This window comes from Hippocampus bargibanti, linkage group LG19 (assembly GCF_051943395.1).
Source record: "Hippocampus bargibanti isolate YZ-2025 linkage group LG19, ASM5194339v1, whole genome shotgun sequence".
Lineage (NCBI taxonomy): Eukaryota > Metazoa > Chordata > Actinopteri > Syngnathiformes > Syngnathidae > Hippocampus > Hippocampus bargibanti.
Genome location: NC_142752.1, coordinates 87,226 through 111,926, shown reverse-complemented (window position 1 = coordinate 111,926; position 24,701 = coordinate 87,226). Strand labels below are relative to the sequence as shown.

Genomic DNA, 24,701 nt, shown 5'->3' with positions numbered 1-24,701 from the left:
AAACGTCTCTTCGCCGAGCGTCGCCGAGGCAACTCGCCGACTGTATCCCCGTCGGGGCGCTCGTGGCGATTGCGGTTCTTTTCTTGGATGCATCGCACCCCTCTCCCGCAAGCCCAAATGGAACGCTCCGACTGGCGCTACGCTCCGAGCGGCGCGGTCTGATGACGACAGAAGCCGAACGCCCGCTCGCTGGATCCCGCGAAAAGGGACAAGATGTCCTCTTGGCGGAAGCTGGAGCTTCACCCGAGGATCGTCAGCGCCGTCCAGAAAGGCAAGCGCGTTTCAGTTCACTTTGTTGTTGTTTGGCGTTGTAGAGACGAGACCGTCTCGTTTTCCTGCGCCGAATGTTTCCGGGTTTAATTCGAGCAGTGGAAAGGCGCCATGTTTAAATTGTGACCTCCCCATCGGTCGCTACGTAGAAAGCCCCCCCCGCCCCCGTCTCAACATTTAGGACCCGATGACGTCAAACCACCTCAAAAAGTGCAGTGGATCGCGTTAAAACATAAAATTAGCGGGGGAAGTGGCTTTCTTCTGGTGTGACCCAGCCAGTGTTTACAAATGTTTCCTTTTGGAGAGAAAAAGGCTCACTGGTCAGCTTTGATGGAGGTCGACACAACTCCAAGACATGTTATTTTTTATTTCCAAGTGAGCTTTGACAGCAGTTGCCAAACGGGAAACCAAAGATCAAGCCAACCCAGCTGAAATGCGCCAACTCGGTCACCCGGGGAGCTTCCCAACCGGCCGCCCAACTCTCAAGTTGAAATTGAACGAGTTGGCGGGACGTCGAAAGGCCTTCTTATCTTCTGGCTGCGGACTTCGGTCCTCCACTTTGTTCCACAGCCGGCGTGGAGTCGCCCGGGGAGGCGCTGTGCATGTCGGCCGCCGACCTGCAGCGGCTCACTTCTCTTTCGGCCTCGGACGTCCGGCGCCTTCAGACGGCGGCCGCTCTGGCCTGCCGGGCCCGCCGACCGCAACCAGGTGAGGTCCGTCCTCGTCCCGGGCCGGCCGGGACGCTGACCGAGTCGGTCGGTTCGCAGTTCTGGCGGCGGACGGGTCCGGGCTCCGCCTCAGCCTGGGCTGCCCCGTGCTGGACGGACTGCTGAGAGGCGGGCTTCCCGCGGGAGGGGTCACCGAGCTGTCCGGAGAGAGCGGCGCCGGCAAGACCCAGCTGGCCCTGCAGCTCTGTCTGTCGGCCCAGTACCCGGCCCGTCACGGGGGGCTGGACTCGGGTCAGTTGGGGTCGAGTGGACCGGACAAAAAAAACAAAGCAAACCTGCCGAATAAAGTTTTTTTTTTTTTTTTCCTCCTCGTCCGTCCAGGAGCCGTGTTTGTGTGCACAGAAGACGCCTTTCCCGACCGCCGTCTGCAGCAGCTGATCAGAGAGCAAGGGCGTCTCCGCGCCAATGTGCCTCGGGACGTGACGGACGGCCTCCGGTTCGCCGACCGGGTTTACGTGGAGCACGCCGCCGATCTGGTGGGTGCCGCCCCGCCGGCCGCGGCGTCCGGCGCGATCGCCCGCCAACGCGTTTGCCTTCAGGCGTCGCTGCAGTGGTGCCTGCGGCGTCGCGTTCGCCTCCTGCTGGCTCGCCGGCTGGTCCGCTTTGTGGCGGTGGACTCGGTGGCGTCCCTCTTCCGGTCCGAGTTTGGCCACTCCGATTGGCTGGAGAAAAGCAAGCAGCTGCTGACGCTCTCGTGCACGCTGCGCCACCTCTGCCGACAGTTTAATTCTGCCGTCCTCTGCATCAACCAGGTCAACCGCACACGTGCACGCACACGCACGTGCACATTCTTTGCATTGACCAAAAGTGCGCATGTGTCGTAGGTGACGGACACGGTCGGCGGCTCCGACGACTACATGGGGTAAAGTCCAACTTGCTACTTTGTACTTGACTTGCTCTTTGTCGCACTGGAGCAAGAGAAGCAAAGGGGCCCGTTTGGAAGGTCCTCCGCGACTTTGCGGCGCCCGCCAATCGGGTCGTGACAGAAGTTGAATTGAAGAGCGATGCTCACTTTTGGCCCGTCGCCGATGACGGCGACGCCCTTTTAGGGAGGGGCCGATGCTTAACGTCGTGCGCTTGTGCCCACCAGTCCTCCGTCCTCGGCGACGCGGCCGGCGCTGGGCTTGGCGTGGGCCAATCAGGTGACGGTTCGACTGATTCTGCGGCGTCTTCGGCGGACGGTGAGCCGCGGCGACGAGGACAGCGCCCTCCGCAGGTTGGAGGTGGCGTTTGCGCCTCACCTGGCCCGAGCCGGCCGCGACGCCGCCGTGTGGCGGGAAGGCGTCCGAGGACTGGACGACGACGACGACGACGACGACGACGACGACGCCGCCGCCGTGCCGCTCGGCTGACGTCTCGCTGACCGGGACCAAAACGTCTGGCCACGTCTTTGTTTTCCTTCACGAATGCTCAAAACGAGCGCTGGAGTTGGACGTGAACACCTGGCGTGGATGACGTCGCCTCCACAATTTGAGTGGTGACAAAAAAGTCTGCGTGGTGTGTGTGTGTGTGTGTGTGTGTGTGCGTGCGTGCGTGTGTGTGTGTGTGTGTGTGTGTGTGTGTGTGTGTGTGTGTGTGTGTGTGTGTGTGTGTGTGTGTGTGTGTGTGTGTGTGTGTGTGTGTGTGTGTGTGTGGTGGAAAACAACACGGTTTTGTCAGAATGCCCAAAAAGGCCTGATGAATTGCCTGCTATGTGTCACCTTTTGGCCCGCAGTGTCTGTGGGATGTTTTTTAAGCGTTGCAACTATAAAGGAGTGCTAAAAAGTAAAAGTATCAGTGGCTTTGAGATGGTGGCCGCGGGAGGGTCGTCGCTACCTAACGCGCTGTCGCCTGTTGACAAAGAAGCAAGATGGATGAACGTTGGATCGGAAGAGGCACCCCGTTGTCGCGTGTCGGGGCTTTTATTCTGAAGGGGCGACGGGGAAGCGCGCGGCTCGATCCGCGCGCGCCGACTTGACGGACGCCCAGATTCGCCCAAGACCACCAAGAAGGCCGAGGCCACATCTTTCTTCCTTCCTTTCTTTGCCAAGGTGCGTAGTTCGTGTCTCCCTCCGAAGGACGCCAACGACGCGGCGCTAACGGCGCCTGTTTGTCGTTGGTCAGTTAGCGAGCGCCATGTCGTCCGGCCTGGTGACTTTGCTGGCGGTCGTCGGCCTGGCGGTTCCGCTCGGCTGTCAGCCCGCGGCCGACGGCGCGCTTCGGGACCTGATCGACGGGAGCCGCGACTTTTCCGCGCGTTTGTATCGCGCGGTGGCGAGCCGCAGCGACGACAACGTTTTGCTGTCGACGGCGTCCGCGTGGGGCGGCCTGGCGACCCTGCTGGCCGCCTCCGGCGGCGCCGCCCGAGAAGAACTGCGGACGGCGCTCGGACTCGCCGGACTTGACCTTGGAAACATCTCAGGTGGGTCGGGGCTCGCCTCCGGGTTCTTCCCCCAAGCCGTCGTTCCGCTTTGGGGTGGACAAAACCGAGCCAAAAGAGGTTCCGTTCTGTTCTCGTGTTGGTAGTCGAGTTGCTCCCTCCGAATCCAAATTGGCTCTTTGCTCACCTTTTGATTGGCCGCCTCTTTCAAATTCAAGCGAAACCGGGTCACACAGTAGCGAACACTTTGACGTGTTAGCAGTCGTCCGTTCGGACAGGCAAACGAATGGACGCCCCCCGGGTCAGGTCCAACCCCCGCCGCCCTTTTCAAATGACAAATGTGGAGGCAGGTTTCCGGTTTTTTTTGGTGGCCCTCAGACGCCTTGTCGACGATGACCAGCACCCCGGCGGGTAGCGGCGCCTCCAACCTACGGCGGGGAACCGCCTTCTTCGCCGACGCCGGCGCGCAGCCCTCGGCGGAGTTTGCCGAGCTCGTGCGCCGCGACTACGGCGGCGACGTGAAGAACGTGAGCTTCGCCGCGCCGCTGGACGCCGCCCGGGCCGTCAACGCCTGGGTCCGCCAGCAGACCGGAGACGAGGTCCGGGACGCTGTGGCCGACCTGGACCCCGGGACCAAGTGGCTGGTTGCCACCGCCGCCTCCTACCAAGGTGCCCGCCCGCGAAAGCCCGGGCGGTCCGGCCGTCGCTTGACCGAAGCCGTCTCCCCACCCCCGCAGGCCGCTTGAGTCAAGCCTTCAACGCCAGCGCCACCCGGGACGAGCGCTTCTACGTGGACAGGTACCACGTGGTGACGGTCCCCATGATGCTGCGGACCGGCAAGTACTTGCTGGCGTACGACCGCGCGCTGCGAGCCGGCGTGCTGGAGCTGCCCATGACGGACGGGACGGCCGCCTTGCTGGCGCTGCCCGACGAAGACACCGACGTGGGCGCGCTGGAGGAGCAAGTGAGCTCGGAAAAGATCCGGGCCTGGACCCGGCAGCTCAAGAAGACGTGAGTCGGACGCCCGGTCCCGATTCTCGGCGTTCGGGGGTCTCTGCTTCAACGACTGCGTTGCAGGAAGCTGGAGGTGCTGGTGCCGCGCTTCCTCTTGGATCGGACCTACTCCCTGGGGGACGCCCTGCGGACTCTGGGCGCGGTCGCGGCCTTCCGGGACGACGCCGACCTCAGCAACGCCGGCGCCCCCCCCGGCGCCAAGGTGTCGCAGGTGAGCACATGCCGCCGCCCCAAACTCGGGCCCTGACGCCGGCCGGCGCTTCCCACGCAGGTCCTTCACAAAGCCGTGGCGGCGATGGACGAGAGCGGCGCGGGAGAGGCGGCCCCCGCCGCCTTCCCCTCGCCGCCGCCTCGGCTGACCTTCAACCGGCCGTTCCACTTTGTGGTCTACCACCGCAGCAGCGGCGCCCTGCTCCTGATGGGGCGACTGCGCGACCCCAGCAAGAATTAGCCCCGCCCCGCCCGCCCGATCGTCCGCAAAGGTTGAATCCAGGCGACCGGGTTCGGCGCGTCAACGGAGCTCCGTCCCTCCGTCCCTCCGACCCTCCGACCCCAAGGACCCCCTCCCTGAGCCACCGACTGAGGGCACGCGCGCGTCGCCCGCCGCGTTGAAGAGCGAGGCTCCGCCCCCTGGGCCTTCCGCAAGCGCCACGTCGCCTGCGTTCAAGCTTTGCGGTCTTCTGCAATTTGGCCAGCGCCGCGAACGCCGCATCGCATGCTTGGACGGCGAAGACGGCGCTCCAACGCTTCCTTCTGCATGACCTTCACGCTGTCGTCGCTTGATTCCGCCAACAATCTTTGTATCTTTGTCGCCGTGCTCCTCGTTGTCACCCGGAAGCCATTTGACAAGAAACGTCAACAGGCCGCTCGCGAATAAAGTTGCCCGTTCAATCCAAAGCGCTTTGAAATTCATGGGATGGCGAACGGCGAGCTGACCTTTTGACCGACGGCGGCCGCTCCAAATGGAAAAAATAACAGCTCGATTTCAAATTCGGACCGACGCGGTCGAATGCGTCGTCACCGGGAGCGCTTTCGAACCGGGGAGCCATCCGACACTGCCGGTTTTGGAGCGACGGCGTGAAGCCTCCGTTTCCCTGTAGGGGGCGTCCAAGAGCTCGGGCGAGGAAGCCCGCCGGCTGTGCGGCCCGAGCGTTTCTCTTTCTGGACTCTTCCGGTGACGTTTCAGTGGCGACCGCGCACCGGACGTTTCGGGCTGCTTCGAAGGGAAGGAGAGAAGCCGCGGGAGCGCCGTGCGAGGCCCCAGCGCCATTCGCCCCCACGAAGCCCCCCTTCCATCCTCCGATATTGTCTTGTCAAACAGAGAGCCGCTAGCGGCTAGCAAAGGCGTTAGCATCGCCGGCTGGCCGCCGCGGGCGGACCTTCTTGCTCTCGGGGTTCCATCGAGAGACGCCAGCGCGCGTCGTTCGGTTCCTCCTGGCGCGGCGCCTTTCTCCTGCTTGGACTTTTTTCTTTTGGAAACTCGTCGAGGCTTTCCGGAAGGATGTCGGCCGTTATGGGAGGAAGCGGCCAGCACGGCGAGCCACCGATGTAGCAGCGAGCGACAAAAAGGTCCAAGATAGCAACGCGCGTCCCTCGGAACCGAACTTGACGCACGTAGGTCGTCGTGTCACATTTTCATGTCTTCGGGCCGCGTCCACGATTCGTCATTGCACAGTTGGGAGGGATGGGACGACACGTTTTCCAAGAGCACATTAAAGTGCATTTAAATAGCTTTCAAATGACGTCTAGATTATTGTTTTATGACAAATAATAAGGAAAGAATGGAATGTTTAATGTTCGAAAGACGAGGGCATTTTCTGCCTGTCATGATACAATTAAAACAATGAAAATCGGTGAGCGAGTTCTTTATTACAGTTTAAACGATCAGAACTTTCTTAATTTTTGGCAGATCTTAACGAGTAAGGTACCATTGGAAAGCTTTTAAAATTCTACACGAGAAAAGATTCTAAATTTAAATGAGCAAATATCAACGATTTTCGTCAGAAATCCAAAATGGCTGTCACTGAATACGGGAAAGAAAATCGCCAGCTCTAGAACTATAGATGCTAATGCTTCTTTTTGCTTGAAACTTGGCAGTTATGGATAAAAATAGATATTCTACCACTTCTACGAGTTATAAAAATACAACTTACTCACCTTTATAAAGTGTAGTGTTAGCAAAAAGCGCATAAACTTCAATCCATTCGTATTGTGAAATTTCAAGAAGCCGCATGGAGGGAAACGTGTGTCATACGTCGTCATGAGCCGCATAGCTTGGAAAATCCCACCAAAAACCATCACGTACTTGCCGAAAATGCCACGAGATACCACTGCGAGTACAGAGTGCGCTGGCTTCACTGGACAGAAAGAATAGAGCTCAGTGTAGCGTACCTACGCTTGGGATGGTGCCAATTCAGTGCTCGCATCAAGCGGAAGCAGGTGTGCGCTTCAGGACCCGCACAGGCTGATAGATTCCCGTTTTTTTCCTTCCGAGTGGCCCGAGGATGGCCGCAGGGTGTCGACGGCGCGCATTTCTCTCTTGCGACACAACTGCCGTTTTTCTTGTCACCTGAAGCCGAATGCGTCCGTTCTGTCCCTTTTGCAGGACGAGAAAGCGGCTCAGCGGCAAGACCGCCGATCCCACCCGCCGGTGGCTTTCGAGCGGGATGGACGAGGCTCTGGGCTTCCACCTTTAGCAACCTGGCCGGCCCCATGGAGAAGAGGGACGGGAAGCCAGGATACTTTGCCAGGTACGGGACGGGAGGGACACCTTTGCGTCTCCAAATGGTCAAAAGAGGAGCTGGGCTAAGAAACGGCGGCGTCCTTTCGCTACCGTCGTGTCGTCGCGCCAGAAGGCGGAACGCCACGGGGCTTTCCGCCTTCCGGCGCGCTTTGGCTCTTGTCGCTATTTTTCCCGCCGTCAATTGTGAGCGTCCTGGAAAACGAACGGCTGGATTTGAAGAGGGCTCGGTGTGACTCCGCCAGACTGAAGAGGCGCAGGCAGCTCAAGCGGAGCCCGTCGGAGAAGAGCGCCAGCGAGGACGGCGCTCCGGCGCCGGCCCTCCCGGACGCCGCTAACGACGACGGCGAAGCCGAGAAGAAGGCCGGCCTGACCGGAACGCCAACCGCCGGCTCAGGTAAGGAGATGCCCAAAATGGCCTTTTCACCCGCACCAAAGCCGCGCCCGGAGAAGGGAATGGGGAAACTGGGCCACCCCCAAAAAGGGGATCCCCTTTTTGCCCTTCTCCGAGCAAAATGCCCAGAAAGGAGCCCGTCCGGCCGCACTTGCTTGACAAACTGGCCTCACTCGCGTCAAGTCCAAGAAATAGCACGGAAGACAAAAAGTCGGACGCTCGTGCAAGCCGAGTAGGCCCCCCGCACAAAATCCACACACACACACACACACACACACACACACACACACACACACACACACACACACACACGGGGCGAGCAAGAAGAAAAGGGGGCGGGGGGGGGGGGGCGCGGCGCTTGCGCTAGCATTGACTGAAAGTGCTCCGTGCGCTCCGTGTTGTCGACGGGCAGCCGGCGCCTTGCAAATTCCTGAGCGGGCCAAGAGGGAGAAGAGGAGGCCCCCCGGCACCGCCGAGTTCATTGTGAGTCGCTCGCCCGACGGCCACGCCGACTCCCGCCGTCGCTTGCCGCAATTTAGCCATTTAGCAATTTTGGCGCAGGTGGGGCCGCAGGACTCCCTCAGCAGCATCGCCCTCAACTTCAACGTCACCCCCAACAAGCTGGTCCAGCTGAACAAGCTCTTCTGTCGCAGCGTCTACCCGGGTCAGGTGAGCCCCGCCCCCGCCCCCGCCTCCGCCCGCTTCGGTCGCAAGGTAACCCGCGACGGCGGCCCTCGATGTTGCAGAAACTTTTTGTCCCCGACGCGGGGCGGACCGAAGGCCAGGATGCCTCCCAGCCGGGCCTCGCCGACGGCTCTGCCGCCGAGTCCGCCGGAGTAAGTCCAAAGAAAACGGCCCCGCCCGTTTGCGGCCAATCGGAACTGAAGTCTCTCTCGGTACCTCCAGGAAGCGCACGCGCCGATGCCAGGGTCGGCGCGGCCCCTCGGACGCCGGCTCTCGCCCGACTCGGACGACGAGGAGAGCCCGGCGACGGTCAAATTCCTCAAGATGAGCTGCAAGTACTTCACCGACGGGATGGTGAGAAGCGCCGCTTTTCCCTTTCCGTCCGTGAGCCTCCATTTTGTCGCGCCGCTAAAAGGGAAGGCGCTTTTTGTTGTTTGGCCGGCGGGCGCAGGGAGTGGTGGGCGGCGTCCTGATCGTGACGCCCAACAAGGTGATGTTCGACCCGCACAAGTCGGACCCGGTGGTGATCGAGCACGGCTGCGAGGACTACGGCCTCATCTGCCCCCTGGACGACGTGCTGTCGGAGGCGCTCTACGAGGACGTGTCGCGCATGAGGCCCAAAGACGCTTTGCCCTCGTAAGCCCGCAACGCGATTGGAGGCCGAATGCGGGCGGGAAAAGCGTTTGGCGGCGGAGGGTCGAGGCGGAGGTCCTCGGCCCTCGGCGGCTACGCTTATGGGGGGGGTGAACGGGCGCCGTTTGCCCTCCGTCCCCTTTTGGCGAGCGCGGCCAATTTTTCAATGTTCTTTCTCGGCGTTCCTTTCTTGACCCTCGCGTCCGTCGGCAGCGACCTCCCCCGGGACCTGTGTCCCGTCTACAGGCCCGGCGCGCGGGAGCCGGACCGAGCCGCGGAGACCGAGCGGCCCGTCGTCCTGGGCGACCTGCGGACGGCCCTCCTGGAAACGGGTGAGAAGGCTCGGCTCCGTTCCCGAGCGCCGCCACGCCCGCTCAGTCGCTCTGGTCCGATCGCAGTGGTGGCGGAAGGAGAGCGCCGCGACGAGGCTCCCTCGGACGAAGGGCGGGGGGCGCGGCCCAAAACCCCCGGCGACGCCTGCGACGGGTCGCCGGACGACGCCGCGGCCCGAGACCGGGCGTCGGCGGCCGCGCGGGGGGGCCGCCAGAAGTCCCCGCTGCCGGACAGGCTTCGGTCGCCCATGCCGGCGGGTAAGGCGGACGCCGGCCGGCCGGACGGACGCCCGGAATCTAAGCCACGCGTCTCCGGCTGCGCGCAGACTCGCTCCTCCGGTCCGAGGGGAGGAGTCGGACCCCCCCGATGTTCTTGTGCTTCAAAGTGGGAAAGCCCATGAGGAAATCCTTTGGCGCCGCCGCCCCGTCCGGCCCGGCGCCTCCCTCCGCCGACAAAGCCGAGTACTGGTTTGCCGTCCCGCGGGAGAGGTGAGCCCAGACCCGCCTTCCGCCGGGGGCGCAAAGAGAGCCCAGCGTGTGCGCCCGCCCCTTTCAGGGCCGAGCACCTGTACGCCTTTTTGCTGCGGTGCTCTCCGGACGTGTACGGCGAGGAGGCGAGGCGGCGGGCCTTCGTGCTGCTGGACAAGGACCAGCTGGACATGATTGACGACTTCTTCGGCGACCCCCCCGCCTGCAACTGGGAGGTCCGAACAGGCGCCGGCGCGCCTTGGCTTCGGCCCGCGTTTGCGCCGTCCCACCTCTCCGATTTGTCCCCAGATCATCACCATCGGCGAGGCCAAGCGGAGGCGGAGTCTGGGCGGCGAGGGCGGGGGCGAGCCCGCCCCCTACGGGCTCCCCTTGTTGAGCGACGCCAGCGACCTCCTGCGGGATACGCACGTGGAGAAGGTAGACCCCGGCCGCCTCGACCCCGCGCTTCAATGCCTTGCGACATTCGCCGCACGCCGGAGCCAATGGCGCCAAAGCCAACCGGCGGGCGCTGGCTCGATGCTAAACGTAACGTGCGACGCCCCCCCCAGCTGGCCTGCCGCTTGCCCGCTCGCGTGCTCGGTTCGCCGTGGCGACTGGCCTACAGCACGGCGAAGCACGGCACCAGCCTCAAGACGCTCTACCGGAACCTGCTCGATGCGGACGGTCCGGTTCTGCTGGTCATCAAGGATGCGGAGAACCAGGTGGGTGGAGCCCCCGACGCAAATGTCCAAAAGGTCCAACTTTGGCGGAGATGGTTTCAAAGCGAGGTTAGAGTTGCCAAGTCGGGCTTCCAACTCGGTTTCGCCTTTGAAAGTTGGCCGAGAGTTTCCAACAGGGCTTCCTTCGGCTTTCGACGTAGCGTTTCCTACAAAGGTTCGGCTTTCAAAGTCGCAGTAGGGCTTCCCGAGGGTTAAAGTCTGCAAGTATCCTTTCTAAGTCAACTCTTTTGAACAAGGTTGGTGTGTCCGCTACAACAGGATCATTTTCACTTCTTTTTTGATTGGATGGAATTAAAGGCAAAAAAGAAGCACCCACATTGTATCTAGCTATGAGCTAGCTTTCTATCTATTTGAGTTACTTCCGGGTTGAGTGAACGCTGGCGCGTGCGGCCGCTCTCCCGCAGAAAAACGGTCAAAGTGACCTTGAGAGTTATGAAAGGCGCTTGGAAATGAAATGTATGATGAAAAAGGACGAAAAACCCCCCGAAAGGGAAGCGGTCCGACTTGTTGTCGCCGTGCTGGCAGATCTTCGGAGCGTTCTCCACTCACCCCTTCAGAATCAGCGAGCGCTGCTACGGCACGGGCGAGACCTTCCTCTACAGCTTCTGTCCCGAGATCAAGGTTGGCGCTCGCCCGCTCGCTCGCTCGCTCGCCCGCCCGCCCGCTCGGGCGTCGGCCTCGCCGACGTCCCGCCGCCTTGTTTGCAGGTCTACCGCTGGACCGGAGAGAACTCGTACTTTGTCAAAGGCGACGTGGACTCGCTGCGGATGGGGGGGGGCAGGTAGGGCCGCCCGGCGCCGCGCGCTACGGAAGCCGGCGCCCGCCCGCTGATGTGCTCTTTGTCCCGGCGCGGCAGCGGTCGGCTGGGTCTGTGGCTGGACGCCGGGCTGGACCGGGGCACCACCGCCACGTGCGCCACCTTCAACAACCAGCCCCTCTCCTCCCGCCAGGACTTCAACGTCCACAGTCTGGAGGTGTGGAGCTTCCAGTGAGGCCCGCCGACGTTTTGGTCTCGGCGGCGGCTGTGGGCCCGCTTCCCCGACCGCCGCCGGTCGGAGACCCACCGTATGGATATTTTTGGAACTTCAGCGAGAGCTATCGACAGACAGGCCTTTATTTTCTGACTTGATGCAAGCCAACAAGCCTCTCCGCCGCGCTCCCGTCGGTGGCCGTCGAAGGCCTTTTACGGGCCGGGGACGACCTTCACCTGAAGCCTTTGCGCTTCCGACAAAGTCGGTCGGCCATCTCCAATGAACAACGCTCGCCACAGCAAAAGGGAAGCCGCCATTTGTCGCCGCGCAAACTTCCGTGCAAAAACGGGCCCCGTAGTTGACACGGCTTTGGACCTCCTGCGCAACCGCCAATCCGGTCCTCTGCCGCCGCCATTCCGGTTGGGCGTCGATATTATCAAGTGTCGTCGTTACTGTCAAGTCGTCTCATTTCCCGTCGACCCTCAAAGCTGCCGATGATGCCGTCTTGTGTGAGTGACAATATTTATTGTGTTGTTGTAAGCCACATTTGAATGGGAATAAACGCTTGCTTGGATTGGATGTAACTGTATTCATCTCGCAGTGGAGAAATTGACATTTCACAGCAACAAAGTTACGACGGGAAGAGGAAAGGACAGAAAGCCGTAGAAAAAACAAAATACAGGAGCTCCTCGAAAGGCAGCCACTCTCACCCAAAAAAAGATCGGTCTGATCTTGAAGTAAAAATACATGACAACACAAAGACACAGAGGTTGATAATCTGAATCCTTTCAAAACCCAAGAAGCCTCTTTGAGGATTGCGGGAGGGACGCGGCCGGTCCTGAGTCCGACCGGAGCCGGAATCGAAGCTCGCGCCTCGTCACCGTGAGCCGGACGCGCTAACCAATCGCGCTCCCCAGCGACCCGGCGCGGTACTGCGTTTCCTCTCTGCCGGTTGAACTTATTCGGCTTGTCCGTCGGCGGCGGTAGCGAGGAGCGCAGCGTTCGTGCCGAAGGGATGACAACGAAGAAGAAGACGACCACGAAGAAGTCGAAAGACCCGCCGGGCTGCCAACATTTGAAATCGTCCGATTTTGACTACGAGCCGCCGTTGTCACCGGTAAGAGGGGAAAAAAGCAATCGTTTCCGCCCTTTCGCCCTTTCGCATCGTCGTCCGTTTCGGCTAGGCGGACGGGAACGTTCCGTTTTTCCTTTCAACTGAAATGTCGAGTTTTTGATGACTTTTCGTCTCAAACTGCCGCGCGACGATATTTTGATTTGATGACTGGATTATTCTCGTGTTCCGATTTGAGCAAAATAACCCTTGACTTTGCGACTTTATGATTTAAAAAACGTAATCCAGCCGCGTGGGATGTGACTGCTGCGAGATGATTGTCGTGTCACCTTCAGGCCGCGATGGCTGCCGACCTGCTGGCGGGCGAACAAGTGGAAAAGATCCACCAGGACGGCGCTCACCAGTGAGTCTTTGTTGTTTGTTTGTTTGTTTTTGTTTTTTTTTTTTTTTTTTTGGGGTGGGGGGGGGGGGGCGACTAAGTAGTCAGAGGTCACTTCAAGTCTGCCACTTGCCAGCGGGGCAAAGTCACCAATTCCCGCCGTCTTACTTTTCTTAGTCGCAGACTTCTGGCAAAGCTTTTCACAGTGACTTTATGTCTGTGTAAACTCTCGGTGGTCCATCAATGAAAAGGTTTCTTCAGACCCTTAGAAATGAAATGGATTATTATTATTATCTGTACAAAGATCAGAGCGCGGTTCGCTCGGATCTTTTTTTTTTTTCCCAGCGCCAACCTTCTGAGGCGATGAAATGGCCCGCCCGCGTGACCCGTTTGGGTTTTTGCGCTTGGTCGTCCGCAGGCTGGCCCTCCAGATGACAGAGTTGTGGCCGAGCCAGGACGGAGAGCCCGTTGGGCGAGGCTACCGCAGAGATCTGCTGAGCGACGACGGCACGGAGCTGTGCTTCGAAGAGGTCCGAGCTCAAGTCTTCCGCTCGCGACGACTCAAGCGGCAGTACGGTGAGGTCGCCCGACCCCGTCCGCGGTCCGTGCTTTGCCGCCCTCTCACCAGCGGCCGGCCTGGCTTGTCGCTCGCTTTGTCTGCTTTCAGAGAAAAGCCGGCGGCTGCGTGAGGAGAGGATGCAATTGGAGCTGCAGGTGGCGGGGCCCTGGCATCAGAGGACCTCCTTTGGCGTCTCGGAGGAGCCGCCTTCGCCACCTCGCCCGTCTTGCAGGTGACGAGTCGGGATTTGGCGGCGCCTGCTCTGAAAATGCCAGACAACGGCCGACTGGTCTGAATGGGCTTTCGCCCCCGCGACCCCCCGCTGGGCTGACCCTCTCGAGTTGTAATCCCTCCGCTAGGGCGTCGGAGGCGGAGTTGCGCGCGACGGAGGACGCGCATCCGGAAGGCGCTGCCTCTTTGCCCGAGTGCGCTCAGGTGAGTCGCAAGCTGAAGCCCCGCCGCGGGCGTGCCCCATAAGCTCTCCGCCGACTTTGATAGACCTGCGGAGGCAACGGAGACCTGACCCCTGACCCGGACCCGGAGCCGCTCCCTCACGCCCAAGTCGGCCGCAGCCCCCCAGGTGAGACCCTCAGCGGGGAACCCTGAGCCACAACTTCCCCCGCGTCGCGTCGCGTTGCCGTCCGCTAAAGCAAAATGGCCACCAAGGGAGAAATTGCAGCAGTCGACCGCTTGTGCACCAGACGGAGGCGGCGGGGGTCCCCGGCAGGCCGAGCCGCGCTGGCAGCCGCCGGAGCGATGCCGTTTCGCTTCCTGGGACAACTTCCACCAGGAAACGGAGCCTCTGCCGGACATCGGAGAACACGCCTCGCTTTGGCTCGGTGCGTTTTGCCACTCGCGAGCCATCCACCTTTTCAACGTCGTTGCGAGATTCCAATCCTCACACGGGAATCTGGGAGGGGGGGTTGCGTGGCTTCCCTCGCCGCAGCTGCGGGAAAAATGTGAGTTTTTGGGCGCAGGCGGCGAGCACTACCGCACGCGCTTCCGTCTGCTGCAGGGGAGCCACGTGTCGGCCTACGAGGGCTGGCAAGATGACCGCTCGGTCATCATCAAGGTGACGCTCGCCTTTGAGCGGCCACGGCGCCGTCCGTCTCCGCCGCCTTCGCCCCGGTCACTTCCCGTTGGCTCTTTCAGGCGGACCGCCGCCCGCTCCCGTGGGATTTTTACATGTTCAGCCAGCTGAGCGGAAACGCCGCCGCCGACCTGCCGCTGGTCCGGTGTCATCGTTTCCCGGACGGCTGCGTGACGGTCTACGTGGCGCCGCCTACGCACATGTTTTCGGTCAGCGACTTCCCGTCGGCGCGCCGCCGCCGGACCGCCTGGTGACCGTGTCAGCTGACCCTCAGGAAGTGTCCGAGCGAGCGCCCGGCGAGGATTCTGTGGCGGCGGCGGCGCGTTCCTTGCTGAATGTGATCTCGGCCGCGCACGCCGGCGGCGTGGCGCACCCGCTGCTGCGACCGGACGCTCTGGTCTCCTGCCACCCGTAAGCAGAGGTTTGTGGGCGGGGCTGGCTTTGCCGGCTCCTCCCACGCAGCGGACGCTTTGTGGCTTCAGAGCGGCGGGGTCGGCGCGCCGCGATTGGCTGTTTCCCTTGGACTGGCGCTGGACGGCCGAAGGGCGGGAGGACGGCGACGAGGAACTGGTCCGCGTGGGCCTCGTGGACGCCGACGCCCCCCCGCAGTTGGTAGGCCCGGCCGGCCGGCCGGCCGCGCCGTCAGCTCGATTTGACGCCCCGTTCTTCTTTTAGGTGGACCTGGTGGGCGTGGCCCAGATGCTCCACCTCCTGCTGACCAAAAGCAAGATGGCACCCGTCCGTGACGCCGGAGGCTGGACGGCCGAAGCCTTCCGACACGCCGCGCCCGGGTAACAGACGCGAGGCGACCCCGCTCGGTTTGGCCACGCGCGCCACGTGACGCGGGCGACCTGATGTGTGCGTGCAGATCCCGGGCGGGCGGCTTGTGGTGCGACGCCTTCCGCTCGCTGCTCAACGCCAACGCCGACTCGTGGGCGCGGGTGACGGCGGAGCTCTCGGAGAGGTTGGCCTCCTTCCTCAGATGAACTTTGTTTTTCTCGCTCTTTCTATTAAAGCCATTGTTGCCTCCTTGGTTTGACTTTTGTGGCCGGACTGGCGCTTGAATGTGGGAAACGCACGCCAGACAACGAGACCCGTCCGTACCTGCCTGCCGATGTTGTCGCCCCCAAAGAAAGCGCTGTGACCTTTCCGCCATTCTCATCAGCCATTTCATTGATAAGCGCCTTTCAAAACTCTCGGGTTGATCGGGCGCCACGAAAACACTATTGGACACCCGCTCCTCCCCGTTTATGCCGCACATCCGCTATGGCAAGTGTCAGGTTTCGTCTCGCGTTCGGAGGTCGACCCGGAAGTTGACGTTGACGCCTCGCGCGTCAAGCCGGCGGCCCCGAATCCAAGTCGAGTCGAGTCGAGTCGAACTGCGCAGCCGCCGCATTTGCCGTCGACTCCGCCTTCCTCCGCGGGATCGTAAAAGGTCGACCGGCTTTTATTGTGAAGTCGGCGTATTTGTCTTCCGGTCATGACAGAATTAGCGCCGCTCGCTCGTGTAGCGCATCCGAGCCGAAGAAGGGGCGAAAAGGCAGCTCCGTCGAGGAAATGACCGGCGACAAGGTGGACTAAACATGGCCCACGAGGCGGGCCGGTTCTTACACGGTAAGCCCTCGCCGCCCGCCCCGCATTGAAGCTTCGCGTTCCCGCTGGACAATGAGAGCCGTTTCTTGCGCCGGCGTCAACCCGACCGCGTTCGCCCCGCTCGTCTGCGCCGCATCCGAGCCCAAACGCCGGCCGAGGCTCGGCGACCGCGTCGGCGAACGGAGGCGGGCCGGTTCTGTTCGCGGCTCCGAAAAGAGCGGGGCCGGCTAGCAAGCGGAAGCTAGCGGCGCGGCGGCGCTTCGGACCGGACGAGGCCTTCGCTCGCCTGTCAGGAGAGCCCCTTTCGGATGGAAACGCTTCCGGCGGACCGGGTCTCGTCTCGAGGAAAAGCCCGGACGTCGGGACCACCTGCCAAAAACCTACCGAAAAGTCGGGCCGACCGCGCGCCGCCCTCCAAAAGCTGCCGGCGAAGTCGTTTGGGCTGCTTTTTTTTGTTTGCTTTTCGAATCGCTCGCCGCTCCTCCGCTCGGGCCTTCCTTCCGGTCGATGCGTTCCAAAGGAACCGTTTGACGCCAGAACGCCGCATTTGGGTCACGTCGTTGTTTAGAATGGATGGCGAGAAGATAATAATAATAATAACGCCCGGCCGAGGTCTTCGCGCGAAGGGAATCGAAGAACAACTCGCCTTGCGCGGACGCTTTCACGGCGATCTTTCTTTTGTGTGTCCGCCAAGCTCTGGAAAGATCCGAGGCCGGCGGAGACGGCGGCTACAAGCGCAAGTGGAGCTTCCCGTCGGACGCCGGCGGAGAAGATGAGGACGAGCACTCGTAAGCGTCGCCGCCGCTCGCCTCCTCGCGCGCATCTGCTCGCCTTTCGCAACGGTGACGCGCCCGTTCGCTCTGCTCCCGAAGCTCCGGCGCGATGACCTCGCGGGAGACGGAGCGGCGGCCGTCCGCGTCCTCGGACGGAAACAAGGTAAAGCTCCGGATGGAAGGCGGCAGGGGGGCAAGCGAGGAGCCCCGTCCCGTTGGCCGGGAAGGTTCCTTCCAAAAGAGCCGCCGCCGCCGCCAACCGCAAAAGGGCCAAAGCGTCATCGGCGCCACCAGTCGAGCAGCAACCAATTGGCGGCCGATGCCTTGGAGGCATCGAATGAGCCCCTGGCCGACTCGCCGCCCGCTTTTGTCCACTTTGCTTGATGTGGATGCTGAGCCCATCCTCACGGCCACGTCTGCGCGCGCGTGTCTGTGTGTGTGTGTGTGTGTGTGTGTGTGTGTGTGTGTGTGTGTGTGTGTGTGTGTGTGTGTGTGTGTGCGCGCAGTCTCCGTCTTTAAGGCACTTTACCTCGGCGGACTCCCTGAGGACGTACGAAAAGCGCCCGAGCAACGTTGGCAGGCACAAGAAGCTCAGGTAGGCCTCCCAAGCCGCCGCCGAACTCTTCCGATCGGCAGAAGAGTCCTTGACGGCGGCGGCGGGCGGGGGACGAAGCCAGCCTCGGCGGCGAAGGCTCCGCCGCGACCTCCCGCCCCCCGAAAGTCCCCGTCGGCGCCGCGTTTGGCCAGCGCCAGCGTCCTCGAGCCGGGCCGGCGGCCGTCTTTGTGTTCCCGCAGCTTCTTTCCGTCCTCGGTCGCCGCGAGCGACTACTTGATCATCGGCCCCGCCCCCTCGCAAGGACTCGTCCTGCAGGGCCGCCGTTTTCAGCACGCGCAGGTGACCTCTGCCCTCGGGGAGCCCGTCCAAAGGTGAGCGAGTCGGCGTGGCGCCCGCCTCCTTGCCCGCCCGGCGACGCGCGATGATGACGATGACGATGATGCTCGGCGCTTGAGAGGCTCCTGCTGTCGTCCCTGCGCAGGAGCGGGTCGAGCGGCGACGCGCGGCGGCCCACGCGGGTGGACGACATGGCGCTGATGTGCGCTGAGCAGCCAGGTTGGTCTGCGCCATCCGCTCGCCGCTTCTCCTTTTGGCTGCCGCGGTGCCGAAATGCGGGCCGCCAGCTTTCCGGGTGGCTCTCCTCTGCTTTCAAGCGATGGAGCCCCGTCCGTCGAGGGTTCCAAATGACCTCAAGTCGGGGCGAGGCGGGGCGGGGCGGGGCATGGCGGGGCGGGGCGGGGCGCCCTCCTGAGGCCCCCTTTGCTTGTCTTTGTTTTTCCCGTTCCGTTCAAAAGGATTTTGCCGTGCGTGCTTTCAGACGCCGAGAGCGCCCACCTCAGTCGCGCCGTCCAGCACAAGAGGAAAGCCCCCCCGGAGGTCAGTGCCGAGGGCGCCGGACCTCTTCCTTTTCTCCTGCCGCAGTCGTCCCCGTTTCCACCTTATGCGTGAATGGCCGCAGGTCTTCGTCGTGTCTTCCTGGTGTCTTCGTCGTGTCTTCGTCGTGTCTTCCTGGTGTCTCCGCTTCCTTTTCTTGCTCTGACGTTTGACAAAGCGGCGTCAATTTGCCGTTTTTTGAAAGGGCGAGAGCAAATCCTCCCCTCCCCTCCCCCTCCGCCTCTTTCAGACGGCGCCCGTCAAGTGCGTCAACCGTCCTGCGTGTTTGCCGCGTGGGCGGGCGCCCTCGCCGCCGTTGCCTCGAGCGCCCCTCCGATCTCAAGGCCGCGGCGACGGCGGCAGGCCTTCGCGCGCAGACGCCCCGCCCGCCGGCCCGACGGGCGCCGACGGGCGCTCCCCCCCGCCCGCCGGCGCGTCTTGCTGTTACGGCGCTGGCAGATCACCCAGAGGGAGGCGGGCCGCGGCGGGCGCCCCGCGGCACGACCTCGACCGCCCCAGTGAGTCTCCGCTCGCCTTCCCGACGGCCGCCCCAAATTGACGCTTTCTACCGAATAATCATCAGAATCGGAATCCATTTCATTTCTAAGCGCCTTTCAAAACGCTCAAGGTCACTTGACAGACACAGGATAAGTTTTTGCTGCGGGTGAGCAGCGGCAGCCACACGTAAGTAACTCAAATGGATAGAAAGCCAGCTAGCTAAGAGATAGCTCATAATACATTTCATTTACAAGAACTCTTTCCATCATAGTGACAAAATGATCATCGTAACGAAAAAAAAAGTGTCTTTCAAATTCCAGTTTCTGATATTAGCTCCCCCCATTAGCGCATTTGTTCACATCACTTTGGTGTCTGACATGAGGGATACCTCGTGTGCATTTGCTTTAAAAAAGGAGGAGATCCTTCCAAGAAGGCTTTTGAACAAACAAAAAAGTCAAAATATGTACAATGGCTTCAAATAATAGATAGCCAACAGCTAGCTAGCTCATGGATAGCTAATACAACATCATTTGCAACGGAGCGAAAGCGAAATCCCTTTGTTGCGGTGAACGCTGAGGGGCAACCTTTCTGGCCCCGCCCCCCTTGTGATTTTCGCAGTCGTCTTGTCCAGCGACGACGAGGCCAACGACGGAAGCGCGGGCCGACTGGACGCCGGCTCGCCGCAAGCCGCCGACTCGGCGCACTCGTCGCCGGCGCCCTGCGGCGACAGAGTGGAGGCGGCGGTGAAAAGCGGCGGCGGCGGCGAGGCGGCGGATCCGAGCGCCGACTTCTTTGAGGACGTCGACGTGAAGTTTGTCATCCCGCGCCGCGGCCGAATGAAGGACCAGGTGGCTCTCGTTGGCGCTCTTTTTCAGACAGGAAGTGCTTCCTTCCAACAAGGTGACGAGCGACCACCCCTCCCCCCCCCAAAATGGCTTTTAGTTTGGCAAGCCGCCCGGTTCCCCCAGAAGCAAACGTTCCAAAGTGGAGGCGGGCAAATGTTGCAGCATCATCCTGCCGTGTCGAAGCGTTCGCGTGGGGACGCTTCGCCGGATGCTGACCAAGCCCGTGGTGGTGAGCATCTCGCCCGCTTTTGCTTTTTGGGCCCGATTGCCCCAATCACGGCCGCCTTTCGCTCTTATCCTGCGGGCGGGCAGTTTTCCCTGGAGCAGATCCAGCTGGAAACCGAAGGTAACCCCCGTCAGGGCCCGCCCGCCAGGCGCCCGCCAGGCGCCATCTCAAGCTGTCTTTGGGGCGGCCAGGGGCGGAAGCCGACGCGGCGGAGACCTTGCGCCTGCGGGCCTCGCAGCTGGTCAGCTGCGAGTGGTGCAGCGTCCGCAAGCTGCCCGTCTTGTTCTTCCAGACCACGCCGGACGAATGCGTCCGGCTGCGGGCGCAGCTCCGCATGACGCGGCGCTGCGGCGGCCAGTGGTACGACTGTGCCGGCGAACGTGAGTAGCTCCGCCCACCCCTCGCCGAATCCGCGGCCGGCCATCTCACGCTCCGCCCGCCGTGCGCTCAGAGTCGGACGAGAAGTACGTGGTGCTCATCTTCGCCGACGGCCTGGACATGAAGGAGCAGATGATCCTGGAGGACATCTTGAGCGAGATCGGCCGCAACAACCACGTGGACGACTTCCCCGCCAAGTTGGCCTTTGACGAGGCCAACACGCGCCTGGTCAACTTCAACAAGGCCACCAAGCAGAAGCAAGATAAGGTGCCCGCCGCCGCCGTGCCGAAACGGGCCTTTTCCGCGCCCGGCCGGGAAAGGGCGCCGTCGCCTCCACGCGAACGCTTGTTGAGGGGAAAAAAAGCAGCGTTGGCCACGTCCGCCGACGCGTTGAAGTCTGGCGAGTCACCGCCTCGCCAACTGGACGGCGACGGGCTCTGCGCCAAACGGGGCGGGGCCACTCACGGCGGCTGCGTGTCCTGCGCGCAGTCGAAGGGGATTCGGAGCTCGCCGCCCGCCGAGACCTTCGACGGCGCCATCTTTGACCAGGAGCGGCAGGACGCGGCCGACCTTCTGCCCACCTTCTCCGGGCCGGTGGTCAAGTGGGCGCCGCCGCCGTCCGTCCGTCCGATGGCGAGCGCTCCCGTCGTTGATGCGCCCTGGCTCGCGTGTCTTGCAGGCTGATGGTGTACCCGCCTCCTCCGGCCAAAGGGGGCATCTTGGTCACCAACGAGGACCTCCACTGCCTTAACGACGGCGAGTTCTTGAACGATGTCATCATCGATTTCTATTTAAAGTAAGCTCGCCAGCTTCACGCGCTTCTCCTTGCGCGTCCACGTGTTTGCGCGACCTCCTCGCGGGCGTCGCCGGCGCGCCGGAACCTCCCCCAGGGGTCAAGCAGCGGCGGTCGGAAGGCGATCACGAGGCGGCCCCTTTGCGCTCGGCCGATTGATTCCAGGTCAATCGGGCTGCCGGGCGTGTTTGGGCAATGTGGGAGCAAAGCTCGCTATCTAACTAGCGAGCTAGCTATGTATTAGTTATCTATTAGCTAGCTAGCTAGCTAACTTTTTATCTACAGTGAGACCTCAACTTACGAACTTAATTGGTTCCCAGACAGAGTGTGTAAGGCGAAAAGTGTGTATCTCAAAAAAGATTTCCCATAGGAAACCATTAAAATGGGAATAATCCGTTCCCGGGTTTCCATAAAATATACTTTTCAACTAAATAAGCCTTAAAACTACACACAACATACCTTATTCTATGTATAATGAATGTGAAAAAAGAAATACACTGCATTGTATCATAAAGTGACTTTATGTACATTTGTGATGGTCATTTATGGCGTTGGAGGTCGAAGGTCAAAGGGAATTGCTGTTTGGAAAGAGAGGCGCATGACATGAGGACTGTAATTAAATAAATAAACTGTGCTGTAAAATAAAGTTTTATTGACCTTTTTGATGGTCGTTGGCTTATGGAAGGAGAGTCATCTTCCATAAGGACTGTTGGTGCTGTTCGGTCGTGTCCTTCCGCCGAATATCACTCCGCCAGCCGTGGTGGGTGTGTATTATAAAAATAGTGCTTATTATAAGGTTTAATTTTTATAAATTTGACGTTTGTAAGACGAAAAGTTAGTAGTAAGTTGAGGTCTGACTGTATTTGAGTTATTCCGGGTTGGGTGAATGCCAGCTGCTCGCCCACAGCAAAATTGATCCAGTGTGACCTTGAGAGTTTTGAAAGGCGCTTATCAATGAAATGGATGATGATTATTATTATTACCCAGAGAAAAGCCACGCCCGTGACGGGCGGAACATCCAAACAAAGGCCCAAGCCGCCATCCCACCCTCTGGTTCTGTGTAGGCCTCCACTTGACTATTTTGTGTGAAAGCGAAAAAAAAAAAAAAAAGGTGTCTGTACGTACCCATAGCCCTGGCTTTTCTGCGTGCGTTTGCGTAGATATTTAGTTTTGGAGAAAGTGAAGAAAGAGGACGCCCAGAGAATGCACGTGTTCAGCTCCTTCTTCTACAAGCGTCTGACCCAAAGGGAGAAGGGCGGCGTCCCCGATCGGAGCAACAACCTCCCGTCGGTATCGGCGGCGCGGCGCGGCGGCCGGAACGCGGGTGACCTCGTCCTGACGCCTCCTTCCCGCAGGATTCACAAACGCAAGCACAACCGGGTCAAGACGTGGACGCGCCACGTGGACCTCTTCGACAAGGACTTCATCTTTGTTCCCATCAACGAGTCGTGAGTCGCCGCCTCGGAAGCGGGCGCCGCCTCGCGCCCGCTCATCGGGCCCGCGTTCTCCCCAGGGCCCACTGGTACCTGGCGGTCATCTGCTTTCCCGGCGCCGACCCGCCGTCGGAGGAGCTCCCGCAGCACTGCCGCCCGCTGTCCCCCGACACGGACATGCCGGAGGCGGGCCCGCGGGATCCCGCCCCCTCCGCCGTCGCGCTGAGCCCCCCTCGGGATCCCGCCCCAACAGAGGCCTTCGTGGAAGGGCGCCCGGGATCACGCTCGCCAAGTCAGTCCGCCGGGCGAGCGGGTACCGTTGGGTTGGGGGCGGCTTCTCCTTTTGACAGCCACGTCGCCCGTCGGCGCTCACTCTGTTTGGGTTGTAGACGAGTTGCAGCAAATCGGCCTGCGTTACGCCGACCGAGATGGCGCCGTGACGTCCGACGAGCAAAGTTCCAGTCAGGTACGGCGCCCACGCGGTCGGACCCGCGCCGCGCCGGGCTAACCGGACCGCCCCCGTGCAGGACGAGTGCAGCGACGACGGCGGCGCGCCGCCCGAAGACGCCCCGCCGCCCGAGGACGCCCCGCCGCCCGAAGGCGCCGCAGACTTTGCTTCGGCCCGCGACGCGCCTCGGGGTCTCCGCGGCAAACAGTAGGCCGGCGGGCCGCGGCGGCGGCGCGTGCGTGCCGGCGGCGTCGCCCTAACGCCTTTGTGCTCAGGTCCTGCATCCTGATCATGGACTCCCTGCGCGGTCCCGCCCGGTCGGCGGTGGTCAAAACCCTGAGAGAGTAAGTGCGACGGCGCCGCCGCGTCCCACAGCCGTTTTTCAATTGTCCCCCTGGGTGGTCGCGCAGGTACCTGGAGGTGGAGTGGGAAGTGCGCAAAGGCGGCAGGCGCACTTTTGGCAAGGAGGTGATGAAAGGTTCCAGTCCTCGGGTGCCTCAGCAGGACAACTTCAGCGACTGCGGCGTTTACGTGCTGCAGTACGTCGAGAGCTTCTTCGAGGTGAACCTTTCAATGGTCAAAGACGGACGGCCGTCTTAAGCTTTCGCGGCCCGGGAGGCGCACTCTCCGCTTATTTCCCGGGTTACGTACGCAAGTGCAAGTAGGGGGAGGGGCCTGCGCTGGATGGGCTCCAATCAACATGGCGGCCTTGACATTTTGAAGCATCGGCGACAAAACGCTCGGAAGTCGAAATCCATTCAAAATGGCCGACGAGACGTTTACAGTATCCAATGTTTAAGCAACATTTTCGATTGACTACAAACAAATAGCAAACTGTTTACGCTTCGTTGAGACGTTTGATGACTTAAAGTGTTATTTTTATCTCTTTCGTACGATCGATTTTTATTTCCCGACCCGCTCGCGAGCCGCTGAGGTGGAGTCACGAATCGCCCTCAAAATGGCGACCGCTGCTCGATTTTGGGTGGTTGATGGCCTCTCCCTTTTGCGCTTGACTGGTTTGCTCTTTTCGGGCGTGATTGAACACCCGGACCGATGTTTAGTGCGTGCGTGCGTGTGTGCGCAGAATCCCATCGGCAACTTCCAACTGCCCCTCAACCTGTCCGAGTGGTTTCCTCAGCAGAGGATGAGGAGCAAACGGCAGGAGATCACCAGCCTCATCTTGGACCTCCGAGCGCAACAGGAAGCCGACAGGCAGCGGACGGAGGCCTCCTCGGCTTCTTCCGAAGAGGCGGACATCGAAGAGACTTGCGGCTCCGTTGCTCTCCGGGCCGACCCTCCTCTGACCCCTCCGTGACCTCGAGGGGGGGGGGGGGGGGGGACTTGATCGTACGCTACTCTGCTCTGTTCTCGGTCTCCCTCAACCAACAGCTTTTTCTTTGTATGAATAAAAGTCCGGCGTCACCGTTGACAGACCAAATGTCTCTTTGCACGCTTCGGTGCCACCGAGGGTCTGTCATGAAAACAAATGAATGGCCAGCGTTCGCCATCTTACTTTCTATGGGCGTATTTTACAACCCGCTGCTTCGATGTGAGCGGACACACAAATTGCTCACTTTGAGCTCGAGTTGGAATTTGTTGCAAGTCGTTTGTGGGAAAAATGTTAGGCTGGAGGACAAAGTGCAAAGTTGCATTGGCTGTGTTTACTCAACTCCACGGCGACGGCAACGGTGTTTCCTTCCGAGGAAACGCCGTTGTTTGACACGGCGGAGGGCCTCCGCCACGTCCAGACGTGAGCGACGTGTCGCGTTTCCGGAGCGGGCGACTTCCGCTCCAGGCGAAGCGAGCCCCGGCCCCGGTCTCTTCGACGCCCCCTGGAGGCCGACGAGCGAAT

The 24,701-nt window shown here is 61.3% G+C and overlaps 5 protein-coding genes across 15 annotated transcripts; all 5 read left to right on the top strand.

Moving 5' to 3' along the window:
• Window positions 1-130: 130 nt before the first annotated feature.
• On the top strand, window positions 131-2,768 carry xrcc3 (X-ray repair complementing 3). Of its 2 annotated transcripts, none has more exons than XM_089021661.1 (7): window positions 131-271; window positions 841-978; window positions 1,038-1,229; window positions 1,320-1,474; window positions 1,538-1,750; window positions 1,823-1,860; window positions 2,089-2,768. In XM_089021661.1, the coding sequence occupies exons 1-7, from the start codon at window positions 214-216 to the stop codon at window positions 2,348-2,350; spliced, it is 1,056 nt and encodes a 351-aa protein (XP_088877787.1). In that variant the 5' UTR covers window positions 131-213; the 3' UTR covers window positions 2,351-2,768. The 2 variants fall into 2 exon arrangements, with proteins under 2 accessions (XP_088877787.1, XP_088877788.1); XM_089021662.1 differs by having other exon boundaries at window positions 176-271; window positions 647-978.
• Window positions 2,769-2,877: 109 nt separating this feature from the next.
• Window positions 2,878-5,268, top strand: LOC148883350 (protein Z-dependent protease inhibitor-like). 2 transcript variants are annotated; one of them, XM_089021659.1, is made up of 6 exons: window positions 2,878-3,028; window positions 3,102-3,399; window positions 3,736-4,026; window positions 4,095-4,368; window positions 4,435-4,582; window positions 4,643-5,268. In XM_089021659.1, exons 2-6 carry the CDS (start codon window positions 3,114-3,116, stop codon window positions 4,820-4,822), a joined length of 1,179 nt encoding a protein of 392 aa, XP_088877785.1. In that variant the 5' UTR covers window positions 2,878-3,028; window positions 3,102-3,113; the 3' UTR covers window positions 4,823-5,268. The 2 variants fall into 2 exon arrangements, with proteins under 2 accessions (XP_088877785.1, XP_088877786.1); XM_089021660.1 differs by having other exon boundaries at window positions 2,892-3,028; window positions 3,106-3,399.
• Window positions 5,269-5,550: 282 nt separating this feature from the next.
• Window positions 5,551-11,912, top strand: ncoa7b (nuclear receptor coactivator 7b). 6 transcript variants are annotated; one of them, XM_089021651.1, is made up of 17 exons: window positions 5,800-5,985; window positions 6,977-7,121; window positions 7,357-7,508; window positions 7,918-7,988; window positions 8,067-8,174; window positions 8,252-8,341; window positions 8,412-8,543; window positions 8,641-8,825; window positions 9,036-9,154; window positions 9,221-9,412; window positions 9,481-9,643; window positions 9,711-9,858; window positions 9,932-10,060; window positions 10,192-10,344; window positions 10,888-10,983; window positions 11,070-11,143; window positions 11,219-11,491. In XM_089021651.1, exons 2-17 carry the CDS (start codon window positions 7,084-7,086, stop codon window positions 11,352-11,354), a joined length of 1,986 nt encoding a protein of 661 aa, XP_088877777.1. In that variant the 5' UTR covers window positions 5,800-5,985; window positions 6,977-7,083; the 3' UTR covers window positions 11,355-11,491. The 6 variants fall into 6 exon arrangements, with proteins under 6 accessions (XP_088877775.1, XP_088877777.1, XP_088877774.1 ...); XM_089021648.1 differs by having other exon boundaries at window positions 10,888-11,143; window positions 11,219-11,912; XM_089021647.1 differs by having other exon boundaries at window positions 9,036-9,412; window positions 10,853-10,983; window positions 11,219-11,912.
• A 412-nt stretch (window positions 11,913-12,324) lies between these two features.
• bub1ba (BUB1 mitotic checkpoint serine/threonine kinase Ba) lies at window positions 12,325-15,462 on the top strand. Of its 2 annotated transcripts, XM_089021656.1 has the most exons (13): window positions 12,328-12,450; window positions 12,741-12,808; window positions 13,203-13,360; window positions 13,452-13,575; window positions 13,703-13,778; window positions 13,842-13,923; window positions 14,045-14,182; window positions 14,321-14,415; window positions 14,496-14,642; window positions 14,708-14,844; window positions 14,916-15,045; window positions 15,109-15,224; window positions 15,302-15,462. In XM_089021656.1, exons 1-13 carry the CDS (start codon window positions 12,349-12,351, stop codon window positions 15,417-15,419), a joined length of 1,491 nt encoding a protein of 496 aa, XP_088877782.1. In that variant the 5' UTR covers window positions 12,328-12,348; the 3' UTR covers window positions 15,420-15,462. The 2 variants fall into 2 exon arrangements, with proteins under 2 accessions (XP_088877781.1, XP_088877782.1); XM_089021655.1 differs by having other exon boundaries at window positions 12,325-12,450; window positions 14,045-14,415.
• A 386-nt stretch (window positions 15,463-15,848) lies between these two features.
• Window positions 15,849-24,287, top strand: senp6a (SUMO specific peptidase 6a). Of its 3 annotated transcripts, XM_089021645.1 has the most exons (23): window positions 15,858-16,047; window positions 16,721-16,814; window positions 16,899-16,962; window positions 17,306-17,394; window positions 17,595-17,726; window positions 17,837-17,910; window positions 18,173-18,231; window positions 18,479-18,746; window positions 19,345-19,574; window positions 19,669-19,800; window positions 19,884-19,917; window positions 19,989-20,177; window positions 20,249-20,442; window positions 20,665-20,777; window positions 20,855-20,971; window positions 22,129-22,254; window positions 22,324-22,416; window positions 22,482-22,693; window positions 22,791-22,867; window positions 22,929-23,056; window positions 23,125-23,193; window positions 23,260-23,410; window positions 23,934-24,287. In XM_089021645.1, the coding sequence occupies exons 1-23, from the start codon at window positions 16,017-16,019 to the stop codon at window positions 24,162-24,164; spliced, it is 2,907 nt and encodes a 968-aa protein (XP_088877771.1). In that variant the 5' UTR covers window positions 15,858-16,016; the 3' UTR covers window positions 24,165-24,287. The 3 variants fall into 3 exon arrangements, with proteins under 3 accessions (XP_088877769.1, XP_088877770.1, XP_088877771.1); XM_089021643.1 differs by having other exon boundaries at window positions 15,849-16,047; window positions 20,249-20,777; window positions 22,482-22,714; XM_089021644.1 differs by having other exon boundaries at window positions 15,855-16,047; window positions 20,249-20,777.
• The last annotated feature ends 414 nt before the right edge of the window (window positions 24,288-24,701 follow it).

Coding starts and splice junctions, on each gene's coding strand:
- senp6a (XM_089021643.1), top strand. CDS start 16,017: ATGGCCCACGAGGCGGGCCGGTTCTTACACG. Junction 23,057..23,124: donor CGGGGTCTCCGCGGCAAACA/GTAGGCCGGCGG, acceptor CTTTGTGCTCAG/GTCCTGCATCCTGATCATGG. Junction 23,194..23,259: donor GTGGTCAAAACCCTGAGAGA/GTAAGTGCGACG, acceptor GTGGTCGCGCAG/GTACCTGGAGGTGGAGTGGG.
- LOC148883350 (XM_089021659.1), top strand. CDS start 3,114: ATGTCGTCCGGCCTGGTGACTTTGCTGGCGGTCGTCGGCCTGGCGGTT. Junction 3,400..3,735: donor TGACCTTGGAAACATCTCAG/GTGGGTCGGGGC, acceptor GGTGGCCCTCAG/ACGCCTTGTCGACGATGACC. Junction 4,583..4,642: donor CCGGCGCCAAGGTGTCGCAG/GTGAGCACATGC, acceptor CTTCCCACGCAG/GTCCTTCACAAAGCCGTGGC.
- ncoa7b (XM_089021649.1), top strand. CDS start 7,084: ATGGAGAAGAGGGACGGGAAGCCAGGATACTTTGCCAG. Junction 7,509..7,917: donor AACGCCAACCGCCGGCTCAG/GTAAGGAGATGC, acceptor GTCGACGGGCAG/CCGGCGCCTTGCAAATTCCT. Junction 9,859..9,931: donor CCCCCGCCTGCAACTGGGAG/GTCCGAACAGGC, acceptor ATTTGTCCCCAG/ATCATCACCATCGGCGAGGC.
- xrcc3 (XM_089021661.1), top strand. CDS start 214: ATGTCCTCTTGGCGGAAGCTGGAGCTTCACCCGAGGATCGTCAGCGCC. Junction 1,751..1,822: donor CCGTCCTCTGCATCAACCAG/GTCAACCGCACA, acceptor CATGTGTCGTAG/GTGACGGACACGGTCGGCGG. Junction 1,861..2,088: donor GGCTCCGACGACTACATGGG/GTAAAGTCCAAC, acceptor TGTGCCCACCAG/TCCTCCGTCCTCGGCGACGC.
- bub1ba (XM_089021655.1), top strand. CDS start 12,349: ATGACAACGAAGAAGAAGACGACCACGAAGAAGTCGAAAGACCCGCCG. Junction 13,576..13,702: donor CCACCTCGCCCGTCTTGCAG/GTGACGAGTCGG, acceptor TCCCTCCGCTAG/GGCGTCGGAGGCGGAGTTGC. Junction 13,924..14,044: donor AGTCGGCCGCAGCCCCCCAG/GTGAGACCCTCA, acceptor CTTGTGCACCAG/ACGGAGGCGGCGGGGGTCCC.